The following is a 27,438-nucleotide window of genomic DNA, read 5'->3' on the forward strand; positions in this document are numbered from 1 at the left end:
GACTGGCTCAGTCAGTGAAGCATGTGACTTGTGATCTCTGGGTCATGAGTTCAAGCCCCATGTTGGGCATAAGGATTACTTTAAAAAATAAAAACTTTAAGGGCATCTGCGTGGCTCAGTCAGTTAAGTCCTTGACTCTTGATTTTAGCTTAGGTCATGATCTCAGGGTCTAGGATTGAGTGTGCAGCATTGGGCCCCATATCAGGTACAGCACCTGCTTGGGATTCTCTCTCTCCCTTCCCCCATTCGCCCATGCTCTCTCTCTTTCTCTCTAAACATAATAATAAATTTTTTTTAAAAAATCATACTCAGAACTAGGGAAGTATTGCCCTGCTTGTCACATCTGGAGTAAGTTTATTCAGGGCACCAAAGAGTGACAGAGGAGCGCATCCACTGGAGATTGGCTCCTGTGATAACAGAAGTAAAGGTGCGCACATCTACTGGAGATCAGCTCCTGTGATAACAGAAGTAAAGGTGAAAAGAACTGAGCATGGTACTTAGAGAAGGGGAAAAGACTTAAGAGGTAATGAGGAAGGTCCTTAAAAAAATGAAAGGCTGCTCTGTGGCTAGGGAATTAGATTTCTGTGGCTGAAGTCAGGACCAGGCTTGTGAACAAGCAGCCTAGAGGGGTTTGTGCTCCTTTCAGTGGAAGTGGTCAGGCAGAGGGATAGTCTTAAAGCAGGGCTGCTTGTGGCCGGGAGTCACGCATTGTTTGTAGACAGTGGCCAACAGAGTATTCCTATGACCAAGCATTGTTGTACTGAATGCTTTATTTAGGTAAGTGCATGCATTTTGCCTTTCATAAATGACAATCTATTTACACCCCCCCCCCAAACAGTATGATAGCTTAAGGAATTTAATCACTATTGGTTAAAAACCTGAAGAAAACCAAAGTCTTTTTTTCTGGAGGCAGTTTTGTATTTGACACAATTATATCCATTGGGATTTTTTATCATTAGAGAATGGTAAAAGTCAATGCAGTTAGTAGATAAGAATAGGAGAAAACAGAAGTTGGTTACATTTCCTGCCTGTTTCTTGTCTCTGTTGACAGTGTTCTAGTATGATTAAGCTAAGCAAAATAATTGGTGTACAGTATTCACATTTAGCTTTTGGTACAGTGTGTCTTCATTTGCAAAGTATTTTTCCTGATGATCCTCCTGGACTTTCCAAGCCCCCTTTTTAGCCTCAACACTACAGCACGTTTTCCATTAATTTAAGGAGAAAGGAGCCTAAACTTTCTTTTCTTACCACTGTCATACTGCCCAGTTTTATCTGCTAATCCAGAAGGGCATTTTGTCACTGGATTGTCAGTTTCTTGTTCTGTGGTATTTGGGAATTAGAGAGGAGGAGGGGGATCCCTGGGTGGCTCAGCAGTTTAGCCTCTGCCTTCGGCCCAGGGCATGATCCTGGAGTCTGGGATCAAGTCCCACGTCAGGCTGCCTACATGGAGCCTGCTTCTCCCTCTGCCTGTGTCTCTGCCTCTCCCTCCCCCCCACCCCTGTCTCTGTCTCATTAATAAATAAATAAAATCTTTAAAAAAAAAAAAAAGACAATTAGAGCTGCCTTTCTATGAAGAACCTCTGGCATCTGCAAGATCTTTGCCTTTTGCCCTTTGCCCAAGCTTAATAGGAAATTGAAAGATTAGCTGCTTCTGTTCAGGACTGTCATTTTTTGTTTTGTTGTTGTTTTTAAGTATTGAGTAGGATGATTGCTTTCAGACCAAATGTAGACTCTGAGCTCTCAACATGCTCACTCATTGGAGGGTTGTTCTAGAAAGCCTTTACAGGGTTTATTTTTCAAAATACAAACATACAAACCTTTTTACAACAGGTTTAATTTAAATGTCGGACTTATTGACACCCATAAAAGCAAATAAGGGGTCTCTGTTCACTGCTTCTGATCTCAGAATAGTCAGGAAAGATAAGCACTTACTGATTATAAAAAGAAAGTGTTTTACAATGACCACAGTTTTACTCAGTGATATTGACAGGTATTAAATATGTTGCTGAGGGGGTGGTAGGAGGAAAAGTGAGCACATAAATATGGAAATGATATTTTCTTTCTGCCTAGTTTTTATTTTAATGGGTCCTAAATGTTTCCACGGAGACATCACAAAATCTGTTGGAAAAAAAAAGTACCATCGTGGGTAGCATGAAGATGTATGAGAATCTTAAAATGTCCGTGCCTCCTAAAAAATACATATATTTTTTTTAGTTAGTGGTTTTAAGAAACTTCAACTATAGCTAACTCTTAAACCCCAGTGCAGATTATAAGATCTGTATAAATATTTGTATCTGTGTAACATTGGAATACTTTTTTTTGTTGTTTAATACTTTGTTTTCTTAATTCAATATCAAGGGTCTGAATTTCATCTTACCTGTTAATTTGGATTGATGTTACCAAAAAAGAAACTGTTTTTATTGTAGTAGTTTGAATGTCTTCTTAATTTTTATTAACTTAGAAAATACAGCTGTTATTTTTCTTCACTAGTAATGGCATTATTTCCAATCTTTGATCCCACCCCCACCCGCAATAAAGTTTTTTCCTCAGACACGTGTTTTTATTTACAGTTTAGTGTAGACATGTTTAAAAGACAACCCCAAAGTATAAACTGTATTCTTTTTTTTTTTTAAGATTTTATTTATTCATGAGAGACCCACAGAGAGAGAGAAGCAGGCTCCATGCAGGGAGCCTGATGTGGGACCCAATCCCAGGACTCCAGGATCACGCCCTGGGCCAAAGGCAGACCTCTGAGCCACCCAGGGATCCCCTATAAACTGTATTCTAATCCTTAAGTTTACTATGGGCTTCTGATAACCATATTCTGATCAGACTGTAATTTTATTAGGGGGAGATTTTCAATAAACCTTTGGGATTCTGCTATAGCCATCAAAGTTCCTGCTTTGGTTGATTGTTCACTAGGTCCCAATTCTACATTTCAGAAGACTGTCACCTTGGCATAAATTTGCATTAGAAACTTAGACAAGGGGATCCCTGGGTGGCGCAGCGGTTTAGCGCCTGCCTTTGGCCCAGGGTGCGATCCTGGAGTCCCGGGATCGATTCCCACGTTGGGCTCCTGGTGCATGGAGCCTGCTTCTCCCTCTGCCTGTGTCTCTACCTCTCTCTCTCTCTCTCTCTGTGTGACTATCATAAATAAATAAAAATTTAAAAAAAAAAGAAACTTAGACAAGTAATTATTTCAAGGGGATACTTAGGAACAGAGAACTTATCCTTCTTCCTCTTTGCATTGCAACCTCTGAGCCCCTCCACTTTTTATCTTTTTTATAATTCAGCTAAGATTTGTTTAGAAACAAGCGTTTCCTCTTTAAAAGGGAGTTGGTGGGTGTTGAAAACCATTGATTTAGCCTAAGCAGCTTATGTTTAGGTGTTACCAGGAAGAGGTAACCATTCCTGTCTAGCTTTTAATGCAGTGTTAGAAATATTTTCTGGTACAGTTGATACATTAGTTGTCATTCTGGTGTATGTTCAGATTTTCCCAGATAAGAAAAAGTTGCAGTTATACTTGCAGGTGATGGAAATTAGGTCATGCTATCATATTTACTTCTGTATTTTCTGGCATGTTAAATTAGTACCATATGTTCTTATTAAGAATTTGGGAAACCTAAGAATGCACATAAAAATATGAAGAATTATATCTTGAAAAATGACATTACATCCACACTTTGCAATAGCTTAAAATATAATCTGAAAAAGTTTGATCTGGAAGCTTTTTTTTCTCCTGGCTTGTTTGATTAACTGTGCCTGGTCAAAGGTTTAAGGTTGGGTTTTATGGGGTATTTTGTTTTTTTGTTTTGTTTTAAGAGAATTTTTTTTAGGCTTTTATTTATTTATGATAGTCACACAGGTTGAGAGAGAGAGACAGAGACATAGGCAGAGGCAGAGGCTCCATGTATCGGGTCTCCAGGATCGTGCCCTGGGCCAAAGGCAGGCGCTAAACCGCTGCACCACCCAGGGATCCCGGTTTTTTGTTTTTTTGATTTAACTTTCTGTGGGCAGAGTTAGGTTTTTCTGCTTTTTTCCTACCCCTAAAAACAGACTAAATGATGCCATTTTGATCTGGTAGCTTTGCAAGGGACCTTATCACAAACATAGATAAGCCTCATGGGCTCTTGGTACATCAGGTCCTGTAAACCTTGCCTTGAACCACTAAACTAGCACTGTCTGTTATTGGGTTCCCCTTGTCTTCCTGACCCAGAATAGCCTGAATACACCACTTGACTTGATTCAAGCCTTTTGGCAATGATTATAATTTTTTTTTAAGATTTTATTTATTTATTAATAGAGACACAGAGAGAGAGAGGCAGAGACACAGGCAGAGGAAGAAACAGGCTCCATGCAGGGAGCCCGATGCGGGACTCGATCCCAGGTCTCCTGGATCACACCCTGGGCTGAAGGCGGCACTAAACCGCTGTGCCACCAGGGCTGCCCTATAAATGATTATAATTATGTTTCTCAGATAATGACTTCTTTGCCTAAGTGAGGTTACCGGTCATTGAGGTTCTGTCATCCTTCCCCTGAACAGATCCAGCCTATAGATATTTCCTTCCTGAGACAGACTCACTCTGCCTCGTTTATTCTTTTGGTATATGACGTAAAGGAGTAGTTTTGGTTTTGGTGTTTGGAGAGAAAAGAGAAATGTGTGTTTGATCGTTTTTCTATATGTTTTAGTTCATCTGTAGCCTAGGGCTACAGATCTACAGATTTTCATTTCTGCCATCTGACTCTTGCTTTCTAAGAAAGCATATGAGTAGGAGTTTGGCCAGGATTATTAGTAAAACTTTAGTATTTTGGACCCAATCAGTAGATGTGGGTATAATTTGCAAAGATCAATAGGAAGGAATGTGACTGAATCATTCAGCAGTGAATTTAAATCATTCTCAAAATTGATATTTTAAGCCTAGTTCATCAGGTGGCATATGCTTACCCAAACGCTACTTATTTTCAGTTTTTAATAAAATACTTGAAAATGTTAACTCTGTTATTAATAGGTCATTGAGCTTTGCCCCACATCCTTTAATGGTTCAATGTTTGGTTCATTCTTTCGTTCTTCTTTTCTTAGACAGAGAGGGAGTGGGGGAGGGGCAGAGTGAGGTTGAGAACCTTGAGCAGGCTCTGCACAGTGCACAAGCCTGCTTGGGATTCTCTTCCTCTGCCCCTCCTCCCACACCTGTCTCCTTGTCTCCCCCCCCCCCTTCTCTTAACAACAACAACAACAAAAAAAAAAACTGCGTTTGACTCTCTTCAAACTATGTGCCCATTTTTGTTTCTGATTAATGAAACCAAGCATCTTTTAGAATAACTATGTTTTCCTAGCAAACTGGTACTCTTCCTACTAGACCTAATTCACAAGTGTAATTACTTGGTTTAAAGCCCTCCATCTTTTCTCTTGTTCTTCCTCTTCTGTGTCCCACTGCCCGGTGGGTCTACGTAAGATTTTTGGTTGCAAAGAACATGAGCCAAAGCTTAAGCAGAAGTGGTCAGGTCCTGAGTCCTCTTCAGCATCGCCCTCAGCCTTGTTTGGGGTATACATCCAGTGTCTGTAGAGGTGGAATACTCTAATTGGTGGGCCTGAGTCTCACATCCTCTGCTCTAGTGAAAGAAAGACCTCCTAATAACACATCGTTTGCACCAATGATGGCTCCAAGAGGCAGTTTGGCAGGCAAAAAACATCCATCTTTATTCCATTGTGCTCTGGGTCCTGTCCCTTAGACATGATGGACTGTTGGAGGAAAGAACTGTGTCCTATTCATCAGCACACTGACAAAGTATAGGTTCTCCAAAAATGACTGAATAGGTGAACAGTGGTTCCATCCTATTAAATTGGGTATTCTCCCCCTTATTTTGCCATGAGCTGAAAGGTCTATAGTTTGGCTGAAGGGAGCTCTCCTTGGGATATTGGGATAGGGGTGCTGACCTAGTGAAAATGGCCATCCTGATAGCCAAGGAGGCTCGGAAAAAGGACTAGTCACCTGGGGACAAATCTGGAGAGAAAGTAAGCCCATCTCTAGACAATTTTTGATGTTCTTGTTGAGGCATCTTCCTCCCTAAGAGTAATTATTGTAAATATTTTGTTTTTAGCTCATTCTCTTCAAAAGGAAACAGTCCTTAATCCATCCTAGACGGTTGATTTCCTATTTACTCTGTTCCTGTACCACAGTTAGTCACTTAGAGTTTGGGCCCCTTGTGTAGGTTTCTCATTCAAAGGATTTTTGAGGGGTGCAGAGGAGGCCAGGAGTAATTCTTGTAAAAGTTTTTAAGTATAAATCAAATAGATAACATTGATGAACCCTGAAGCCACCTATTGATACGAAGTTGTTTCTTAATAGCAACAATAAACAACAACAGGAGGTCCTTGAGTTCTTTAATCTTGTTATCCATGATAATCCTAACATTCACAGAATCTTTTGGAGATGTTGTTTCAAGGAATCTTTGGCTTGTTGCAGACCTAGAAAAGCTTGACATTGTCACAGTGGCCCCTTTTAGAAGGGGAGCTCCATGGCTGGAGGATAGGAGTGGGAGGGAGCCTTCTTTGCTTATATTCTTACACTGTGTGCCTGTTTTGTAAAGAATGCTTTACTTAAAAAAAAAACAAGAGTCTTTGTAAATGCTTTTGATGATGCTAACACATATGAATGAATGTGTTATTCTAGCTCCAGATGGACAAAATCTTGTTAAGTGACCTCCATAAGCAATACATAGAGGATACCTCCATCTGGGAAGGAGGGCAGATAGAATTTCCCAAATTCATTTCCAATACCAGTAATCTTAACTCAGAGTATTCTACATCTTTCAGTATAAACTTTAACTTAGGTTCCTCCTATTGCCAATCACAAAAAAAAAAAAAAAAATTGTACAGCATTTTCTGCTATTCACTATTTATATGTCTGTTTAATTCAGCCTAAGTAAACTTGAGATTTACCCTATGGCTGAAATACCACGTTTTATAAATTACAAGTTTCTTGTAACTGAGCTCCTTTATGAGCATACTCACTTTTTCAGAACTGCAGGTGTATAAATTGGGTACCTACCATGCAGTGAGGTGCTTCAGCTGGAGGTCTTAAAACAGCTTGGTTAGCCATGAGTGGTGGGCACTTAACAATGCGTGATGTATTGTTCGTTAGGAGAATGCGTTTTCCTTTATCCTCAGCTGCAGTTTAACTCCCCGGGTGTTTTCTGTATAGACTGGTAGCTTCAGTGGTGGTGACATTTCCAAATCATTGTGTATTTGTTTTTGCTGAGATGTTGAGCTGCTTATACCCAGGAGGCGGGGAAAACGAGTAATGGCTGCCTTCTGGGCTCATCTCTCCTCAGAAGTGAAGGACAGACTTGGGAAGTTCCAAAAGAAATGCTGGACTTGGGCCCACAGAGAGTTTATGAAATAAATGAATGGAGAAACAAGATGTCTCTTCTCAGATTTGGGCGTTTGTGGGCATCTGTTTTGATGCCTGGTCTCAGAATTAGCCTGTAACTTTTTCTGTATTTCTGAAACATTGATATCAGGTGGTTCTCTCTAAATGACCTGGTTGTGGGAATAGTTTTATTAAGCAATTGATTAAAAATTTTCAAAAAGATGGTTTAGAACAATTTAGCAATAGAATTTCCACAAGAAGTAATGGATTTAGCTTTGAATTGCATATTAATTTGTAACCAAAGTGACTTCTGAGTCCACTATTAAGTAATATGCAGATTGCTGGATGGCAGAGTGTGTGGAGGACACACAGTCGTGCTTCTTAGCTGCTGAGGATGGGAAAGCTGATCAATGTTTTTTAGTGAAATGTGTTTCTTTTTTGGCTTCAGTTATACTTTGTACTTCATGTAGAGTATTTTGAAACTTCTAAGTTCTGATGACATACCGAAATTCAGAATTTGTAGGAGTTGTTTGTTTGGGTAGGCTTCACTCTTTTCCATTTTTCATAGTTAATATTGATTTTTGGATTAGAATAATAAATGAGGTAACATGATACTGTATTACATTTGGATTAGTTGATTATGGTTGTACTTACAAATGGTAGTGGTGTTATAGAGTAACAGCCTTTATTAATTAGAACACCAGATTTGCATGTATTAAACTTTAATTTCTGTTGCTTTGGCTTTTGGGTTTGCCTCTGGTTTTGGTTTTTGGAACTATTTTATATCCTACAAAATTATTTGGATTATTACATTGATGATAAATTCTTACCATATTTTATAGGAAACATTTATGGTCACATGGAAGCCATACAAATAACTAATTTTATTTTAACTTTTGTTTTTTAAGGAACTTGGGGAAGTGGATCTAAATTTCTGCTTTAATGTATTAGGTCATTTAAATAATTTTTCAGTCCCTTCACACATACATATAAGCTTTTCATTTTTCAAGAGGATCCCCTAAAGTCTGTAACACAGTTATCATCTGCCCTGATGCTGAGTACCTTTGTCCAGGTGTGGTGCTGGCTGGGGGGTGAGCTGCACAACCATTGAGACCATTAGTGTCTTTAGTTTAGATAGTATTTGGAAGCATTGAAAGATATTTAAGAATGTTATAGCAATGTGCAGGACAGTTCCCAGAAAACAAAAACTTCTTTTCCCTGGCACTCAAAATTATATGGTAATGATGCTGAAACGGTGAAAATTTTTCTGTTTTCAGAGGCTCAACATCACAAGGAGAAAAGCACTCACACTTGATTTTTAAGATAATCGGTTGGTATTTTTAACCTAATTCTCAACTTTAAAAAAAAAAAGATGATGAACTTAAATTCTAATTAGAAATGTGCCAGATTAGACTCATAGTTGATCTATAACATAAAATGTCCTGTTAAAAATAGAAAAGATCAGAGAGCACTTACTTTGCCTGCCTGCTTTAAGTAATCAGAACATATTAGATAAGGATATCTACTCACCTTCTTTGTCAGCGGGCCAAGGTTTGTGGTCCTACCATCAGTGGAACTAGGAAATATTACAAGTTGTACGTGTTTTGACTTGACTTAAATTTTTTTTTCCAATAGAAACTATGTTCCAACTTCCTGTCAACAATCTTGGCAGTTTAAGAAAAGCCCGGAAAACTGTGAAAAAAATACTTAGTGACATTGGGTTGGAATACTGTAAAGAACACATAGAAGTAAGTAGCATGCCATTTTTTAATTTTAACATGACTCAGCTTCTGATCCATTACTTTGTGTCAGCAGTCGGGATGGTTAATTCTTAGTTGTGATTCTGAATTGTAACTGCAGCATTAGCTTCACCAGAGCTTTCTCAGTTGGCTTTAACTTGTTTCCTTCTCCCTAAAATGGGCTTTTTCATCTTTGCATCATGAAGCAAAAGCAGTTTCACTGGTGAGGATGTGTAACTAGGTGCTTTAAAATTGTTTCTAAATTCAGATCTTTAGAACAACCCCTGGGGGGAGATATAGGAATTCTTATCTCCAATTTACAATGAAGAACTGGTAAAGATAGAGGTCCACCTCACAGCTGAGCTTATGGCAGGGTCTGTCTGCAGGAGTCCAGAGCCTGTTCTCATTCTGATGTGCCTGAGTGTTCTGGTTCACCTTCTGATTGTTGAGGCATGGTAGTTTGGGTGCTTGTTGTCTCTTTCCTTAGGATTTGAGCATTTTGTTGGCCCTTTTGACCCATCATACATATTATCTTCCCCTTGTGTAACAGTTTGGACTTTTGCAAACTGTTTTTCTAACTTTTTTTTCTATGAGCTTTTTAACAGCCCTGTGGGATAGCCAATGTACTAGTCTCCTCCTTTTCCAGATCTCATTGCTCCAGGTCTTGTGGTTTAGTTGGTCAAAGCCTCCGGTTGAAATATTTAAAGCTGTTTTCCCCACTAGCCTTTAAGTTACAACTGGCCAGGGACCATAACCATACTTGTCCATCCATGTATAACCAGCACCTTGTACAGTGCTGGGTACATAATAGGCATTCATGAAATGTTTGGATGGAATTGAAAGTTAAAAAAGCAATTTCCTTCATGTAACAGGTTTTCTGTTCCTGATTCCCATGAATAATACTGGGGGGTGGGGGGGTATATCGTGAAGACTGAAGCTTCTCAAAAGTGGGCTTCTCTAGTTTTGTTGTCCCCAGTGTGGAAGTCCAGCCCCTCAAATTCAGGTGGATCTACCCATTGAAACAGTCCATCCACTTCCACTTTGCACTCAGTGGAGTAATCCGCACAAGAATAAATAATGCAAATGATAAGGTATCTTTTCTATCCTGCATTTGATGTGTTCCTCCCATTACACCCTCTGGAATTTATAAATACTTGATTTTCCCACACTGAACTGTGAACCTTTTAGAAGCCAAGGGGAATTTTCTCCTAAGACTTTGTATCTTCCTGGCCTGGAGAAAAACAGACCATAAAATTTTTACATAAGTATAAATTTAACATAATACTACTGAACTCTCTTCAAATAGCCTTCTTTCTTCCTTTTGTGGGCTCAGAAATCCCAAGTTTTCTTCCCCGTCCATTTCTACCCCCTTTTCCCCTGAGAAACAGAATATCATCACATCCATGCTGCTCTGAGCAAATGTTGCTAGCTTATACTCCATTCTAATACTACAACTGATGAGTTACAACACTCTAATGAAAGGAGCTTTGGTATTAATATGTGGCTGAATTTTTTTTTACTTAATTAGAACTTCCAGTGGTTTCCTTGGAAACCTGGCTGACCATTAGGGGAATGTTTGGTTGTTAGAAAATGTCGAGTGCGACTTCCATATGCCTTTTTGTATTTCCTAAGAGCCTTATCATCCTAGTTTAGTTCTTGCTGGGGTCGGTTTTTCTGTCTCCCCAGCTATAGCTGAGAGATGGGATTTATAAGTAAGATTGGGCTAGAGTTGATATCACTGTGTTTTTGTAAACTTCTTTCACTGTTTTCTAGGATTTTAAACAGTTTGAACCTAATGACTTTTATTTGAAAAACACTACATGGGAGGATGTAGGACTATGGGACCCTTCACTTACAAAAAATCAGGTAAGTAGCACCAAGGACTTCCCCAAATGGCAACATCCTTGGTGCACTGCACTCCCTTTTTAGCTCTAAGCCTTACATAGTGATGCATTGATTTGTGGGCAGCAGCCTAGTATGGAAAATGTCAAAATTATTTCATATTTTCCTAAGTGGCAGGGAAAACTGGGAAGAATTTGTCTTTTTTGTCGTTGGACCAGAACTTTAAGTCTAAAACAAACAGGAAATTTTGTTACTTAAATGTTCTAAGGTCCTACTGTATATCAACACTATGTCAGCAGTACTTTGGCTCTTCTATTTCTAAAATGTCCCCTCCAACATTCTGTTCATCCAAGCCATCCATCATTTTTTTGTGTGTCACAGTTTGTGTTATTTCTGGAGAGGGTGTTTTTTTCTGTGTTGGTGTCATCCAACCTCTCTGGGGCAGGGGCTCTGGGGTTGCTAAGCCAGCACATAGGGAAGGGGATGGGTACCTTTGTCTGATAGAGGTGTAACTTAAGTTTTTACAATTTGGGATTAAAAACACTGTTAGGTAGTCCAAGGCACCAGTGATAGCAAGTGTCAGCAGGTGAAGATGTGACAGAAAAAAAGGTGGTACAGGTGGGATTTCTTGTTCCATAGGGAGAAATGATTGTCACTGCAGACTTTACCATTACCTAGTTCTGTAGTGGTTGTAGTTCTATAGTTATTGATATGTTTATTGGAATATACCAAGGCAGGGATTTTAAACTTTTAAACTCTGCCTCAGACATTTGAGAGTATAGGGCAGCCCTGGTGGCTCAGCAGTTTGGCACCACTTTCGGCCCAGGTTGTGATCCTGGAGGCCTGGGATCGAGTCCCACGTCGGGCTCCCTACATGGAGCCTGCCTCTCCCTCTGCTTGTGTCTCTGCCTCTCTCTGTGTGTGTCTCTCATGAATAAATAATAAAATCTTAAAAAAAAAAAAAAGAAATTTGAGTATAGTTTTGTGGTTTTTTTCCTGTCTGTGCCCCAGAAAAAATTACATTAACCAGAAGTCTTCAAATGTAAAGGCTTTCCAGTGGGATGTGTCACTTAATTCGGTTTTATGAATCCCAAAGTTTCACATTCTAACACTAAATAAGGATTGAGCTTTAAGGAGACGTGGAGTATTTTACTTTGCGTCAAGCCAGTTATCTGAAGCAAAGTAGGTTTCTAGGAAGGAAGGATAATCTCTTGCCCAGCTTGTGTTTCACCAGTCTTCAAAGGACAAACTGTACAAGTGCTAATGAGCATAATTTTGGAAGTTACTCTTTGATATCAGTATATTCTGCAATACTTTATTGGCTTTTTAACACCACGCACTCCTTATAGTCTATAGGAAATTTTTATTATAACTTCTTAATTTGAATCAAAGCAGCTATCACTTCATTAGTTCTTTTGAAGCTGCTCTTACTTGAGAAGAGAGAGCATGGCTTATAAAAGAAAGCCGACTTTTCAAATCAGTAGCTTTTTGATTAGTAATGAAATCTAAATACTACACTGTACTTCGATCAGAGGGAAAAAGTGTTTTGAGATTTTTGAAGATTTTGCATGATGGAAAGGATAAAAGGTGCATCTTGGTACCTTACTGCCTAATTGCACTACAGCCTTCTGGGCCCTGAGTTTTACTGAATAGTAAATATGAAACCTTTAGCAACTTACTGTTTCATGGAGTGAGATTGATTTCACAGTGTTGATTCTTGTTGTTTCTAACTGTAAAATGTTTATCTTTGAAACCATTTGTCTTCGGCTTCTCTAAAACCAATCAGCAAACGTGACCTTGATCTTTTCTAAACACTGAGGGGAAACTTAGAGTTGAGTTTTTTATTTATACTCTGGAACCGAAACAGCTTTCTCATTTGGGTTTATATTTTATAAATTAATTTTACAAAAGGAAAAAAATTAGATCAATGCATTCCAGGTTTGTTCTAAAAATAGCATTCTATCTCTATTAAAAATAGAGAACATCTGGGGAATAAAATCTAGAACCTGTTACTACCTATCTTAAATTGCATTCTAATGACAGTTTTTGTCTTTTCTTTAGGACTACCGGACGAAACCTTTTTGCTGCAGTGCTTGTCCATTTTCTTCAAAATTCTTCTCTGCCTACAAAAGTCATTTCCGGAATGTCCATAGTGAAGACTTTGAAAATAGGATTCTCCTTAATTGCCCCTACTGTACCTTCAATGCAGACAAAAAGACTTTGGAAACACACATTAAAATATTTCACGCTCCAAACGCCAGCGCACCAAGTAGCAGCCTCAGCACTTTCAAAGATAAAAGCAAAAATGATGGCCTTAAACCTAAGCAGGCTGACAGTGTAGAACAAGCTGTTTATTACTGTAAGAAGTGCACTTACCGAGATCCTCTTTATGAAATCGTTAGGAAGCACATTTACAGGGAACATTTTCAGCACGTGGCAGCGCCTTACATAGCAAAGGCAGGTGAGAAGTCGCTCAACGGTGCAGTCCCTTTAGGTTCAAATGCCCGGGAAGAGAGTAGTATTCACTGCAAGAGATGCCTTTTCATGCCAAAGTCCTATGAAGCTTTGGTACAACATGTCATCGAAGACCACGAACGCATAGGCTATCAGGTCACTGCCATGATTGGGCACACAAATGTGGTGGTTCCCCGATCCAAACCCTTGATGCTAATTGCTCCCAAACCTCAAGATAAGAAGGGCATGGGACTCCAATCAAGAATTGGTTCCCTTGCTTCTGGAAATGTCCGGTCTTTGCCATCACAGCAGATGGTAAATCGACTCTCAATACCAAAGCCTAACTTAAATTCTACAGGAGTCAACATGATGTCCAATGTTCACCTACAGCAGAATAACTATGGAGTCAAATCTGTAGGCCAGGGCTATGGCGTTGGTCAGTCAATGAGACTGGGGCTAGGTGGCAACGCACCAGTTTCCATCCCTCAGCAGTCTCAATCTGTGAAGCAGTTACTTCCAAGTGGAAATGGAAGATCTTACGGGCTTGGGTCAGACCAAAGGTCCCAGGCACCAGCAAGATACTCCCTGCAGTCTGCTAATGCCTCTTCTCTCTCATCAGGCCAGTTAAAGTCTCCCTCCCTCTCCCAGTCACAGGCATCCAGAGTATTAGGTCAGTCCAGTTCCAAACCTACTGCAGCTGCCACGGGCCCTCCCCCAGCCAATACTTCCTCAACTCAAAAGTGGAAAATATGTACAATCTGTAATGAGCTTTTTCCTGAAAATGTGTATAGTGTGCACTTCGAAAAAGAACATAAAGCTGAGAAAGTCCCAGCAGTAGCCAACTACATTATGAAAATACACAATTTTACTAGCAAATGCCTCTACTGTAATCGTTATTTGCCCACAGATACCCTGCTCAACCATATGTTAATTCATGGTCTGTCTTGTCCATACTGCCGCTCAACTTTCAATGATGTGGAAAAGATGGCGGCACACATGCGGATGGTTCACATTGATGAAGAGATGGGACCTAAAACAGATTCTACTTTGAGTTTTGATTTGACATTGCAGCAGGGTAGTCACACTAATATCCATCTCCTTGTAACAACATACAACCTAAGGGATGCCCCAGCTGAATCTGTTGCTTACCATGCCCAAAATAACCCTCCGGTCCCTCCAAAGCCACAGCCAAAAGTTCAGGAAAAGGCAGATATCCCTGTTAAAAGTTCACCTCAAGCTGCAGTGCCCTATAAAAAAGATGTTGGGAAAACCCTTTGCCCTCTTTGCTTTTCAATCCTAAAAGGACCCATATCTGATGCACTTGCACATCACCTACGAGAGAGGCACCAAGTTATTCAGACGGTTCATCCCGTGGAAAAAAAGCTCACCTACAAATGCATCCATTGCCTTGGTGTATACACCAGCAACATGACCGCCTCGACTATCACTCTGCATCTAGTTCACTGCAGGGGTGTTGGAAAGACCCAGAATGGCCAGGATAAGACAAATGCACCCTCTCGGCTTAATCAGTCACCGGGCCTGGCACCTGTCAAGCGCACTTATGAGCAAGTGGAATTTCCCTTGCTGAAAAAGCGAAAGTTAGACGATGATAGCGATTCACCCAGCTTCTTTGAAGAGAAGCCTGAGGAGCCTGTTGTTTTAGCTTTAGACCCCAAGGGTCATGAAGATGATTCCTATGAAGCCAGGAAAAGCTTCCTAACAAAGTATTTCAACAAACAACCCTATCCCACCAGGAGAGAAATTGAGAAGCTAGCTGCCAGTTTGTGGTTGTGGAAGAGTGATATTGCTTCCCATTTTAGTAACAAGAGGAAGAAGTGTGTCCGAGACTGTGAAAAGTATAAGCCCGGTGTGTTACTGGGCTTCAACATGAAAGAACTCAATAAAGTTAAGCACGAGATGGATTTTGATGCTGAGTGGCTGTTTGAGAATCATGACGAGAAGGATTCCAGAGTCAATGCTAGTAAAACTGCCGACAAAAAGCTCAGCCTTGGGAAGGAAGAGGACAGCTCCTCAGACAGTTTTGAAAATTTGGAAGAAGAATCCAATGGAAGTGGTAGCCCTTTTGACCCTGTGTTTGAAGTTGAGCCTAAAATCCCTAATGATAACCCAGAGGAACACCTACCGAAGGTCATTTCTGAGGATGCTTTAGAATCTGAGGAGAAGCTAGACCAAAAAGAGGAGGATGGTTCAAAATATGAAACTATTCATTTGACTGAAGAACCAACCAAACTAATGCACGATGCTTCTGACAGTGAGGTTGACCAAGACGATGTTGTTGAGTGGAAAGATGGTGCTTCTCCATCCGAGAGTGGCCCTGGTTCCCAACAGGTGTCAGACTTTGAGGACAACACATGTGAAATGAAAGCAGGAACCTGGTCTGATGAGTCTTCCCAGAGTGAAGATGCAAGAAGCAGTAAGCCAGCTGCCAAAAAAAAGGCTACCATGCAAGGTGACAGAGAGCAGTTGAAGTGGAAGAATAGTTCCTATGGAAAAGTTGAAGGGTTTTGGTCCAAGGACCAGTCACAGTGGAAGAACGCATCTGAAAGTGATGAGCGCTTATCCAACCCACAGATTGAGTGGCAGAGTAGCACAATGGACAGTGAGGACGGGGAGCAGTTTGACAGCATGACTGACGGGGTCGCTGAGCCCATGCATGGCAGCCTGACCGGAGTGAAACTGAGCAGCCAGCAGGCTTAAGTGCCAGCTCCTCTGGCCTCTGGGACTCGGCGCCCCCTGCGGCGGGACTGCAAAGCTCTGTTCTAACTGGTACTGCCTCGAGCACTGCCTCATTGGGCTGTGGGGAGGTGTGGCCGCTGCTAACCCCAGTGGTTATTTCTGAGTCTATGACACATGATTGGCTGATCTCACTTCAGAACTTGCTGTGACAGAGTAAATAAATGTGAAAAACCAATAAGCTGGTGGCTCACGAACGCACATGAGGAAAAGCAAAGGTTTATTTTATCTGCCTTCTCAACATTTCTTTCCCTCTGTAAAATGTTTGGTGGGATGTTCTTGGGAGGCGTTATCCTGATTCACATGGTAGTATAGGGCCAACATACAAGCTACCAGTCCAATGTGTATAGTAGACTTTGGGGGAAATCAATTTTTTTTCATGTATTCATTCTGAATAGTTGAAATGTATATTTGTACAGTCTTTTAGACCTATTCAAGTGATGCCTATGATATTGTTATTGTGTACCCATCCTAGATTTGTTTCTTTTTTTAGTGTTGCCCTTGCTGTGTAATAAACGCTATATCTAGTTTACCTAGCAAAAGCTTGAAACTGCGCTAGTATGGACTTTTGGACAGACTTAGTTTTTGCACATAACCTTGTACAATCTTGCAACAGAGGCCAGCCACATAAGATATATATCTGGACTCTCTTGTATCATAGAATTTTTCTTGTTCTGAATATCCTTGACATTACAGCTGACAGAAACAAAAACTGGTATTTCAGATCTGTTTTCTGAAATCTTTTAAGCTAAAAATCACATGCAAGAATTGACTTTGCAGCTACTAATTTTGACACCTTTTAGACCTGTATGAAAGTGTGTTGTGTTGAAGCAGCAAACCAATGAGTGCTGCATTTTGAATATTTAGTTTTATCTTTAGTTAAACACCACCCGGTGTATTCATTTATACCATCTAATATATGACACACTGTTGTAGTATGTATAATTTTGTGATCTTTATTTCCCTTTGTATTCATTTTAAGCATCTAAATAAATTGCTGTATTGTGCTTAATGTAAATATTTGCTTTATTACACATTACAGTCCTATGTGTCCATTAGGTCTTGTGCCAGCAGATGCCATGGCTCACTTTCAGCAGAGGCGGAAGCCACGGCCACCAAGGAAACTTACAGAGAAGACAAGCAAGATGTGCCATTGGCATTAAGAATGCTTTCTCTCAAGGCACCTGTTACAAAGTCTTTTGGTTTTGTTTTGTCTTTTTCCTTTTTAACTGCAAAAATAAACATCCTTGAGTTTTTCAGTTCCCCTTTTGTTAAGGAGTGGAGCCTGCTTATATATGTAAATGTGTCAATGATAAAAGGATGTAAACAAATTGGCATTAATTTGCAAGCAGAATATTAATGCCCTGGCGTTCTTTCTTCTAAAGGAAGTAAATGTTAGTTTTCACCTTATAACGGGCACAGTTGTACTAAACAGGCAACTACTCTCTGCTTTTGTTGTAATTCTCTTGACCATCTTGCCATTAAAAAGGCTTTGGAGATCACACACTTTAAAGGGCTGTTACGATGGAAGGAGCTAGAATATTTACTACCTGGGTTCCCAAGAGCAGCTCAGACTAAAGATTGGAAGGGTACAAGGAGGCAGTATTAAGCCCCATTTTTTCTTAGTTACAAAACCCATGGACACCTCCAATCCATGCAGAGGGCAGAAGCCTAGCAAACACTTCTCGGGGACATGGGTCTAAATAAAGAGTTCTTAAGTGGCTGGCTTCCATAATTTCTAAGACTCCTTCCAAAAGACAGCTATAACAACATTAACAAGACCAAAGAAAGTTGACCGACCTCCTCCTAAAATGTTAATGTCCTGCTTCTCAAAAACTACAGGAGAAAGTACAATAGCCCAGAACCTTTAGGGCAGTCGGGGGCTAGCATGGAGTTATTTTAAGTCTGTTCTACAAGAGATTATAAATTCTATAGACAACAAGCTAATGATATTTAAGACAGGGTGTCCACAACTAAGATGCCACAGATTATCAAATCAGAAGAACTGGCACTGAGAAAGCTGGTCTCTTAAAAGATAGTAATAGCAGCTGACTTGAAGCCCTCTCCACCCCTGGTTTCAAATAGTCTGCCTAACAAATGAACAGGGAAGGACGAAGCCTGGGTTTGTGAGGCCTACGTGAAGTTCTAAAGAGACGCATAGAATAGGGGAGGGAATAAGTTCCTGGTTGGACACTTGAGCAGGGACAGATGAACATGCTTCCTCACTAAGGTGGTGGGAACGGGCATTCTTGATACTCAAAAAAGAATTTAGCTACCTAAGAATTGGAAATAAAGAAGATCCCCAACTAACGATGTTGCAGAAGCCCTAAAAGTGTTTCAATAAAAGCCATTTTAAAAGAATGTTGTTGCTACTGTTTGCTTTTGGAAAAATCTGGAAATAAAAGCCGTGGCAATCTGCCACCTTCTAATTAGGGAATGTAACTGTAGACTGAACAATTCTGTAAATTTTCTTCCCAGGGAACTTTATGTCCTGATTTTCTTGTGGCCCTGAGTTTCGGAGTCAGCCTGACTAGCAGCATGATTTCTCTCCCTTTTCAGCACATTGAGGCACTTCTCCCATCGTTGGTCTCCATCAAATAGCTCTTTGTCCTCTCAAGGTGTAAGCAGAAAAGGATCTACCCCTTTGATTGCCCCATAGTTGTGTATCCAGTCCCAACGCCTGCCCATTTGTAAAGACGGATACTTTTTTCAGAAGAGAACAAAACAAGCGCCAGATTTGAAAATGATCTTTCAGAGATTGGGGGATGCCCCAAGTGAACCACCACTGGAAGCGATTAAACTTGCTTTTGTCCAGTGAGCACTGCTATGGTGGTTTCCCTACCTCAACCCCAGACTGCCAGTATCAAACCCTCAAGATGGAGACCCCAAAATCCTAAGGGATTCTATGCCACGAAAGCTTGAGAATCACTTAGTTTGCGTGATGGAAAATACTAATGAAATCAAGTAGAATATATTAAATACAGACTCAGAGCATCAGGTCAGCCTTTTGCCCCTTCCTCAGGCAATGGTCTTTTCTATCCATTGTGATCCTTATTTCTAACCTATCGTGTTGCTCACTGGGTTGGCACCAACTGCAAACATGTTTCACCGAAGTGTTGAGCCCCCAGAAGACGAAATAAAGGGAAGAGGCTGCTTGCACCGTTCTGAAATGGCATTCCAACATACCAGTGGTCAGTTGGCCACCACGAGGTGTGCTGTAGAAAAAGCTTGATAAACTCTTGGTGGTGTATCCACTTAAAGGATCTCTCATTTTCTGTCAATGACTACTAGGTTAGCTTAAAACCGATCCAAACTTGCACCAAACGGGGGTCCCCATTTGCATCCTGCTACTTCCCATCAACATACTCCATACTCCAAATAACTTTTAACATTCACTAGGACTTGAATCTAAGTGGAATTGCAAATTAGGTGGGAGCTGTGTTCCAAAAAATCAGCATATAAGATGAAAGTTGCGTGTGCTGGAAATCATCCAGTCCTGATTTCAAAGTGTTCCAAATAAGAGGACGGAGGAAGGAAGGTCTGGAAGGCCCATAGTCTCTTCCAGGGCAGATGATCTATGAAGGGAATCAAGCGCAGAATCTTCACTACAGCTATTTAAATGAGTTTTTGCCGCTGTGTGTTTTTCAGGATACAATGTTCTTGCATCGGATGCAGACCAAGCGCCACCGCCTGTCCTGCTCACCATCAGGCCTTAGAGGTGTGATGCCATTTGAACCTCAGCGGGCTTTTGCAAGAGTCTTGCTGGACATTTATTAAGGTCTCATTATAGAGGCAAAATGGATATCCTAGTAAGCCAACTGTTCACCTTTTGGAAACTGATAAAGCAAGAGTAAAAACAAAAGGGCTTTCCCAGTGTAGTCGTAAGCTCCGTGGTGGCTGGGACTTGGACTAGACCAGAGTGTGACCGCTCCACTGTACGGACGGTGCATGTGAGGCCACCATACCAGAGAGCCTAGGGATCAATGGTCCTGGCCCTGCACGACTTGCTGGCGGCTGCCTCTGCCTGCAGGACTAGCTAAATAGGGTTTCCCGGGAAGAGGGATCCAAGAGAGGCTCAAACACAGAGCCTTGTCCTCCGAGGACCCCTCCTCCTTCAGGCCAGGGGCATGACCACACCTTTCCTAGGAGCTCAGTACATTGCCAGTCTTGACTCAAGTACTTTCCAGACATCCCTGAAGTGTTCCTGGGACTAGTTGTAGGGTACTAAATTCCAAGATAATTTGAATCCTCAAATAGTCCTGCCCTAGTGCCCCAGTACCCACCCACCTGTAACCAAAACCAAAAATCCTGTGAAGGGAATATCAGCTCCAGGTTTGAGAAGCTAACTTGTCCCCACATTCCAGCTGACTCGGACCCAGGACATCTGAGTCCACAGACACTAGCATTCCCACTGCACCACAAAGCCTTGATCTTGGCTAAAAACTAGCCTCATAAAGGCTTTCTCTGCTATGAATGCAGACACATGAGCCTCGTCTATAAACCAGTACATCATGCTTTCCCTGGCGCAGCATCTCCCTCACTACTCATTCGCACTGTCATCTTGGTCATCTGCAGAACAACTGCCCTTTCCTTTTAAAAAGGAAAACTTGGGGGATGCCTGGGTGGCTTAGCGGTTTAGCACTTGTTTTGGCCTAGGGCCTGATCCTGGAGACCCAGGATGGAGTTCCCCGTCGGGCTCCCTGCATGGGGCCTGCTTCTCCCTCTGCTTGTGTCTCTGCCTCTCTGTATGTGTGTGTCTCTCATGAATAAATAAAATCTTTAAAAAAATAAATAAAAAGGAAAACTTGGTCTCTGCAAGAAAGGATAACCAGGATTTGCCACTAATAAAGATGTCCATAAAAATACAAAACATTAGACTAAAACTTTGCCACCTGTTACTGCTCGCTGAGGGCTCTGGCTCTGTTTGTTAAGAAGGAAAATCAGAGGGATTCACGGCACACCAGTACCAAAATGAGACTTCTTCCTTGGCCCAGGCAAGACAAAGAATCGGGGGAGCCTCATGTCTTGGGGTGACTTATGTTGCCTAATGCATGCCGAGGGGCACTGAAGAGCCCAGAGGGGCTCTGGCTCAGAGTGCTTCCCAGAAAGCCTTTACCCATCAGTGATGGCCTAACTCTCCGTCCCCAGTTGCAGACTCCTTTCTTATGAGACGGGACTCTCACTGGCAGGGAACAGGAAGGCCACCTCAGAGCGCTGGATAAAGGGGACACACAGGTAATGACTATGCTCAGTGGTGTGGGCAGGGGCTCAGGTCCTCTCTCCTTCCCTCCTGCCCCCCACGTGGCCACCGTCGTCCTAGGCAGGCACCCTGGTGTCCTAGGGTGCTTCCCTCACTATGGAGCAGGAGGCCTGACCTTGGAGCCAACTGGACCTTTCCAGAGCTTATCTCTGTGGCTGGTGGGCCTCGGTCAGAGCTGTCTCCTCGAGTCCCTGGGAGCCAGCATGACCCTGATTGGCTCAGATCAGTCAGCACCCGTCTCTGCAGCTGGGATGAACTCAGTTCAACACAAACCAGAAACCAACTCAAACCCAGTTCCAAACCACGCTCAGGAAGGTGGGAGGTGGACGTGGAGCCCCCTGTGCCTTTCCATCGAAAGCTCTCGTGCAGAATGTAAAACCAAAGGTGTGGTGGCTGCGAGGCAGGTCATCGCTGCAGATCTCCTGACTGCTCTTCCCCCAAAGCTCCAACGCAGGTTGAAAGCCCCTGGGGGGCTCCAGGAGGCGCCCTCCCTACCCCAGGGCTTCTGATGTGCGTGGTCCCGGGCTGGCCCAGCTGACTCCCCTGTGCGGCCCAGCCCGAGAAGCCGTGTTTTAAAGACACACACGTGAACGGGGCCTACAGCCCGGGCCGTCCCCGGAGTTACACGCTTGCCACCTGCGGCTTCCAGTGTACACCATTTATTCGCTTTCTCTGCGTTCAACAAACACCAGCTGCACAGCCTAAGAACCCTCATCTCTACACTCATAGAAGTGACCTGTGTGTAGGAACCAACTTTTTTAAATTGTTTTTAAATTATCCCTACACCCAATATGGGGCTCGAACTCACAACCCTGAGATCAAGAGTCACACACTCCACCCACTGAGCCAGCCAGGAGCCCCCACCTTTTTAAAGTAACTTCCACACCCAAAGTGGGGCTCGAACTCATGACCCTGAGACCAACAACCAGATGCCCCACCCACTGAGCCGGCCAGGTGGCCCTGCAGAACCCCGTGTGACACGTGCAAGCAAACACCTGGGCTTCTGGGCTCACGGTGGGGCAGTGAGGACGCCGTGGGCCGAGAGGGACAGCCCTCGGTCCCCGGGTGCGGCACCCACCTCGCTCTCCGGGCGCCGCCGGGTCAGCTCCCTCTCCTCCGCCTCGGGCCTGGCTCTATGTGTCCCCGATGGGCCCCCCAACGCCTTCCTCAGGCCGCGCCCGCGTGTCGCCAGTGGGGCACCCCGGCCGCAAGTCCCAGCCGCGGAGGTGGGGTGGCCTCGGAGCCACGGCCACCGCCCGGCCGCTCGCAAGCCCGAGCTGCGTCCAGCTGGCGACCCGGTAGGAGCCTGGCGGCCTTGGAGGCCACAGCCAGCCCGCAGGCCCCAGAGGGAATTCTGGGAAAGCTGCCCCCAGGCAGAAGTGCTCTGAGCTCTTCCAAAGCCAACGAGGTTGTGCACTTGACGGAAAGACAAAGAGGGCCGAGCACATCTGGAAGCCTCCCAGAGCCCGGCCGCCTTCCAGGGCCCCTCCGCCAGCCCCTGGCATCAGAGGTTTTGCCTCAGCCTCTCTCTGCCTCCACTAGGCAGCGTTGTTTTTTTTATTTTTATTTTTATTTTTTTAAGTAACTCCTACACCCCACATGGGGCTTGAACTCACGACCCGAGATCAGGAGTTGCATGCTTTACTGAGCCAGCCAGGTGCCCCCCGCACGCAGCTTTTTAAGCAGTTTTTTCAGGCCTCATTCAAGCTGTGGACCAACTGGAAACAATAAAGCTTCTGTAGAAGAGAAAAAAAAAAAAGATTAAGTGGGATTTTGCTTTAAGATGGGGAGATAGGGCGGCCTGGGTGGCTCAGCGGTTTAAGCGCCTGCCTTTGTCCCAGAGTGTGATCCTGGGGTCCCGGGATTGAGTCCCATGTCAGGCTCCCTGCATGGAGCCTGTTTCTCCCTCTGCCTGTGTCTCTGCTTCTCTCTCTCTCTCATGATAAATAAATAAAATCTTTTAAAAAAAAAGATGGGGAGATAAGTGCCCTGATGCGCTCCAGCTGCCTAGGTCAACAAATCATCCCCAGAGAGCCGGTAACCCTAGCAGTAGACACCTTTGGGGTGTCTACCCAGCCTCTAACCTGCTCTCTGAGAACTCCGCTTTACGCCCCAAGAAGGAGAGCTTTTACCACGAACGGCTGTTCGATTTTTGGCAGATGCTTTTTCTCTGCATCCATGGAAAGGACTGCGTGGGTTTTGAACTTTATTAATACGGTGTGTCGTATCGATTGATTTTCAGATGTTAAACCGACCTTGCATTCCTGGGAGAGATCCCACTTGGTCACGGTGTATAATCCGTTTTCTACCTTGCTGGGTTCAGTCTGCTAATATTTTGGTTGAGAACTTTTGCATCTATATTCGTGACAGATATTGCTCTCTAGTTTTCTTAGATCTTTGTCTGGCTCGGCATCAGTCACTTCCAAAAGGAGGGCCGTGGAAAGCACACATTTTCTATAGTAAGATCGCGTCCCCTCATCCCCAGGTTGCTGGGAACTGGGCACAGAGAGGCTTGCCACCTGGCCAGTTCCTTGAACTACAGCGGCTGCGCAGCTGTCGCTTCCCCCAGCTGCATTTCTTCACAGACCCCATATTCTTGGAGCAAATTCTCCATGGTCCAAGGGCCTCTGGTTCTAAGGCTCTCCCATGCAAATACCCACAGGGGCCAGGAGATAAAATATATTAGCGAAACAACTTGGATACAAGAGCAACCTGGAAGAGCAGGTCCCTATGAAGTGACCCGGCTTTTGCTCATTGTTTCTGGCAACAACGTGAGCCCACGATGGCCAGATACTCCAGTTCTGGAAGAGGGGCTGGACGTCCAGTTCTTTCTGTGGACTGATTTTTAATTGCTGGCAACAGATTTTAGTTAATATTTTTTGTTTATTATTATATTTTAAAGAATTCTTTATTTATTCATGAGAGACACAGACAGAGGGAGAAGAAGGCTCCCTGCAGGGAGCCCAATGCGGGACTCGATCCTGGATCCCATGAGCTGAAGGCAGACACTCAACCGCTGAGCCACCCAGGCGTCCCTAGTTAATTTTTTTTTTAATAAGTAAACACCCAATATCCAAATATATATAAAAACCCAAACCCTGAAACATGGAAAGTCTACTTCTCACTCAAGACAGATATTCCCTGTTCTCAAATTTTTGTTTATCCTTCCAGGGAATGTTAATGCCTTTCTCACACAGATGGTAGCGTATCATGTGCTTTTCTCTGCACCTTGGCTTTCGTATCTCGGTGACATTTCCATACCAACTCATAAAGAACTCCTAATCCATTTTTGCAATTTCATAGGATTCCATCCATCTGTGTGCGTGTGGATGTACTAGAACCAAACCAATCCCATTATTGATGGACACTTAGGTGCCTTCCAATCTTGGGCTATTTCAACATGTGAAGACTAACTATGTGCTTTTATCATTTCTCTCCTGTGGGTGTCTATTGGGATGCGGGATCCCTAGAGGTGGAATTACCAGGTCCCGGGGCATACACATTTCTAATTCAGATGGGTACTGCCCACCGACCTCCACAAGCATGGTATCTCACCAGCCATGCTTGAAAATGTTTGTTCTTCACAATTTTCACTGACAGGGACACCTGGGTGGCTCAGCGGTTGAGCATCTGCCTTTGGCTCAGGGCGTGATCCTAGAGTCCCGGGATCGAGTCCCAGGTCGGGCTCCCTCTGAGGAGCCTGCTTCTCCCTCTGCCTGTGTCTCTGCCTCTCTCTGTGTGTCTCTCATGAATAAGTGAAATCTTTTTTTTTTTTAATAAGTGAAATCTTTAAAAAAAAAATTTCACTGACAAACAGTGTCATCAAAAACATTTCGTGTTTGCCAGCCTAAAATACTGAAAACGGAATAATTTCTATAGTCTTTCATACTTACCGGTAGAGATTATCTTTTCATGTGTTTAAAATGCCTTTTACGTTTTCTTTTCTGTGAGATGCCTGTTCATATCCTTTGCCCATTTTTCTACTTTTTCTCTTATTTTAGGAGCTGTTTATATGTTAGGGAGATTATCCCTTTATAAAATATATTTATATATATATATACATATATATGTATATATACATATATTTTTCTCAAATTGTCACTTGTCGTTTTGGTCATTCGTCTTTCGAATTTGCTTTAGATTTCTTGTTTTTTTGGATTTTTTTTTTTTTGGTTGAGTTTTCAATTTGTTTTTGCCATGCAAAGGATTAACATTTTTTATATAATCAAATTTATCTTTAAGGCTTCTGGATGTTGAATGATTCTCCAACGTTTCTGCCTTCTTATATAAATTCATTTTATACATCTAACTCATCCTTAATCCATTTGGAATTTTGGAAATGTTCCTGGTGTACAGAGTGAGGTATGGAACTTGCTTTATTTTTTCCAGATGGTTACCCAGTTGTCTCAACACGAAAACATTTTTAAACAGTTCAGGGTAAACCACACATTTCTGCCAATGCGTGGGCCACCTTCTTGAAACCTCTTGCTTTGACAGACATGAAGTTCACATCCACTGGGAAAGCAGGGAGGTGGTTGACCAAAGAGCCTTGCTCTCATGAAAATGTGCAGTGTCCTTTCTACTGGCGTTCCACAAAAGAACATTTTCCTAGGCTGCAAAGTGACCCTGGCAAGGGCTGTGGGCTCTGCTTGAGCCAGCAGTCAAGCCTTTCCTTTACCTGACAGGTCATCAGGTCACCTGGCACAAGGACAGTGCTTCCAGAACACCAGCAAAGGACTGAGGTCAGAATCGCTGGCAGGCTCTGTGTCCTTGCCTTCCCTCCCTCCGGGTGTCCCCAGGTGTCCCTCAAAGTTCACTGTTTGGCATTAGGACTCCCAGCAAACTTGGAATGGCCAATCCTAGTTCATTGGTCAGCTTTCCCTACCGACGTTCCCATGCAACCTCTCCCCTCCTTGCTGACTTGGGGTCAGTGGGTGTCCTGACAAAGATCCAAGGACAGTGAAATGCAGAGAGGGCTAGTGGGACTTGTGGCAGCTCTCACTCCTCCACCTGTTCTTACTCCAAAATTTAAGGGTGGTCCCTAAGTCACTCGCTGTTGATGCTCCTGGATGCCACTGATCAACTGAGAAATAGCACACAGTTGGCATTTTTCCTGCTGGGCCAATCACCCACCTGCAGACAGTGCCCGTTGCCAGCCCTGTGGCCAGCGCTCACACAGGTCCCCTCATTTTGTCACACAAACACCCCCCAATGGGCAGGTGCCATTGTTTGCTGCATTCTTATTGAGGAGGAAGCTGGGCTCAGAAAGGGTAAGCAACTAGCCCGAGGCCACACAGCTGAGGTGTGCAGGAGAAGATGGTGCCACCCAGGCAGGCTGACCTCAGAGCTAGAAGCTCTCAGCCACAGTCCAGTGAGTCTCTATTTTAGGACATTCACGATGCTATAGCTTGATCACATGACATTCCCTTTCACCTTTCCCTGGCCCCTGCTTCAGGCCCTGAAAGTTGAAAGAGGCCTGGGTATCTGCAGCAAGCCACACACACTCGGCCTTCTGGAAACTGATGTCCTCACCGCTTGTCTGAAAAATTAACTTTCCATCAAATCTATGTTCTTCCTGAGTGGACACACTGGGGCCCAGTGAGTATCAGGGCTTCCTTCATTAAAAACAGTCCCGATCAATACAGCACAGAAACAATCTGCGGCTACCTGTTGTGACAGTGTCAGCCAGGGAAGCCAGACACACGGAAGGCACCACGTGGGCTCCGTCCACAAAACTACAGATGCCAGCGGCACCCGTCTGTACTGACAGATGTCAGGATGAGCCCAGGGTGGGGTTATTATTTAAAATAAAACTAAATAAATAAATAAATAAATAAATAAATAAATAAATAAATAAATAAATAAATAAAGTAGGGGATCCCTGGGTGGCTCAGCGGTTTGTTGCCTGCCTTTGGCTCAGAGTGCGATCCTGGAGTCCCGGGATCGGGTCTCGTGTCAGGCTCCCGGCATGGAGCCTGCTTCTCCCTCTGCCTGTGTCTCCTGCCTCTCTCTCTCTCTA

The 27,438-nt window shown here is 43.0% G+C and overlaps 1 protein-coding gene across 4 annotated transcripts in view; it reads left to right on the top strand.

Moving 5' to 3' along the window:
- ADNP (activity dependent neuroprotector homeobox) overlaps positions 1 to 17,418 on the top strand; it is a 32,809-nt gene extending 15,391 nt beyond the window's left edge. For 3 of the 4 annotated variants that reach the window (XM_055300082.1, XM_055300073.1, XM_055300090.1), the window contains exons 2-4: positions 9,006 to 9,118; positions 10,883 to 10,975; positions 13,013 to 17,418. In XM_055300082.1, the coding sequence (XP_055156057.1) occupies positions 9,011 to 9,118; positions 10,883 to 10,975; positions 13,013 to 16,123 (3,312 nt within the window). In that variant the 5' untranslated portion in view covers positions 9,006 to 9,010 and the 3' untranslated portion in view covers positions 16,124 to 17,418. Of the gene's footprint in view, positions 1 to 8,647; positions 8,701 to 9,005; positions 9,119 to 10,882; positions 10,976 to 13,012 lie in introns of all 4 variants that reach the window. The other variant, XM_055300065.1, reaches the window with a different exon arrangement.
- Positions 17,419 to 27,438: the final 10,020 nt, after the last annotated feature.

This window comes from Nyctereutes procyonoides, unplaced genomic scaffold, assembly GCF_905146905.1.
Source record: "Nyctereutes procyonoides isolate TBG_1078 unplaced genomic scaffold, NYPRO_anot_genome, whole genome shotgun sequence".
NCBI lineage: Eukaryota > Metazoa > Chordata > Mammalia > Carnivora > Canidae > Nyctereutes > Nyctereutes procyonoides.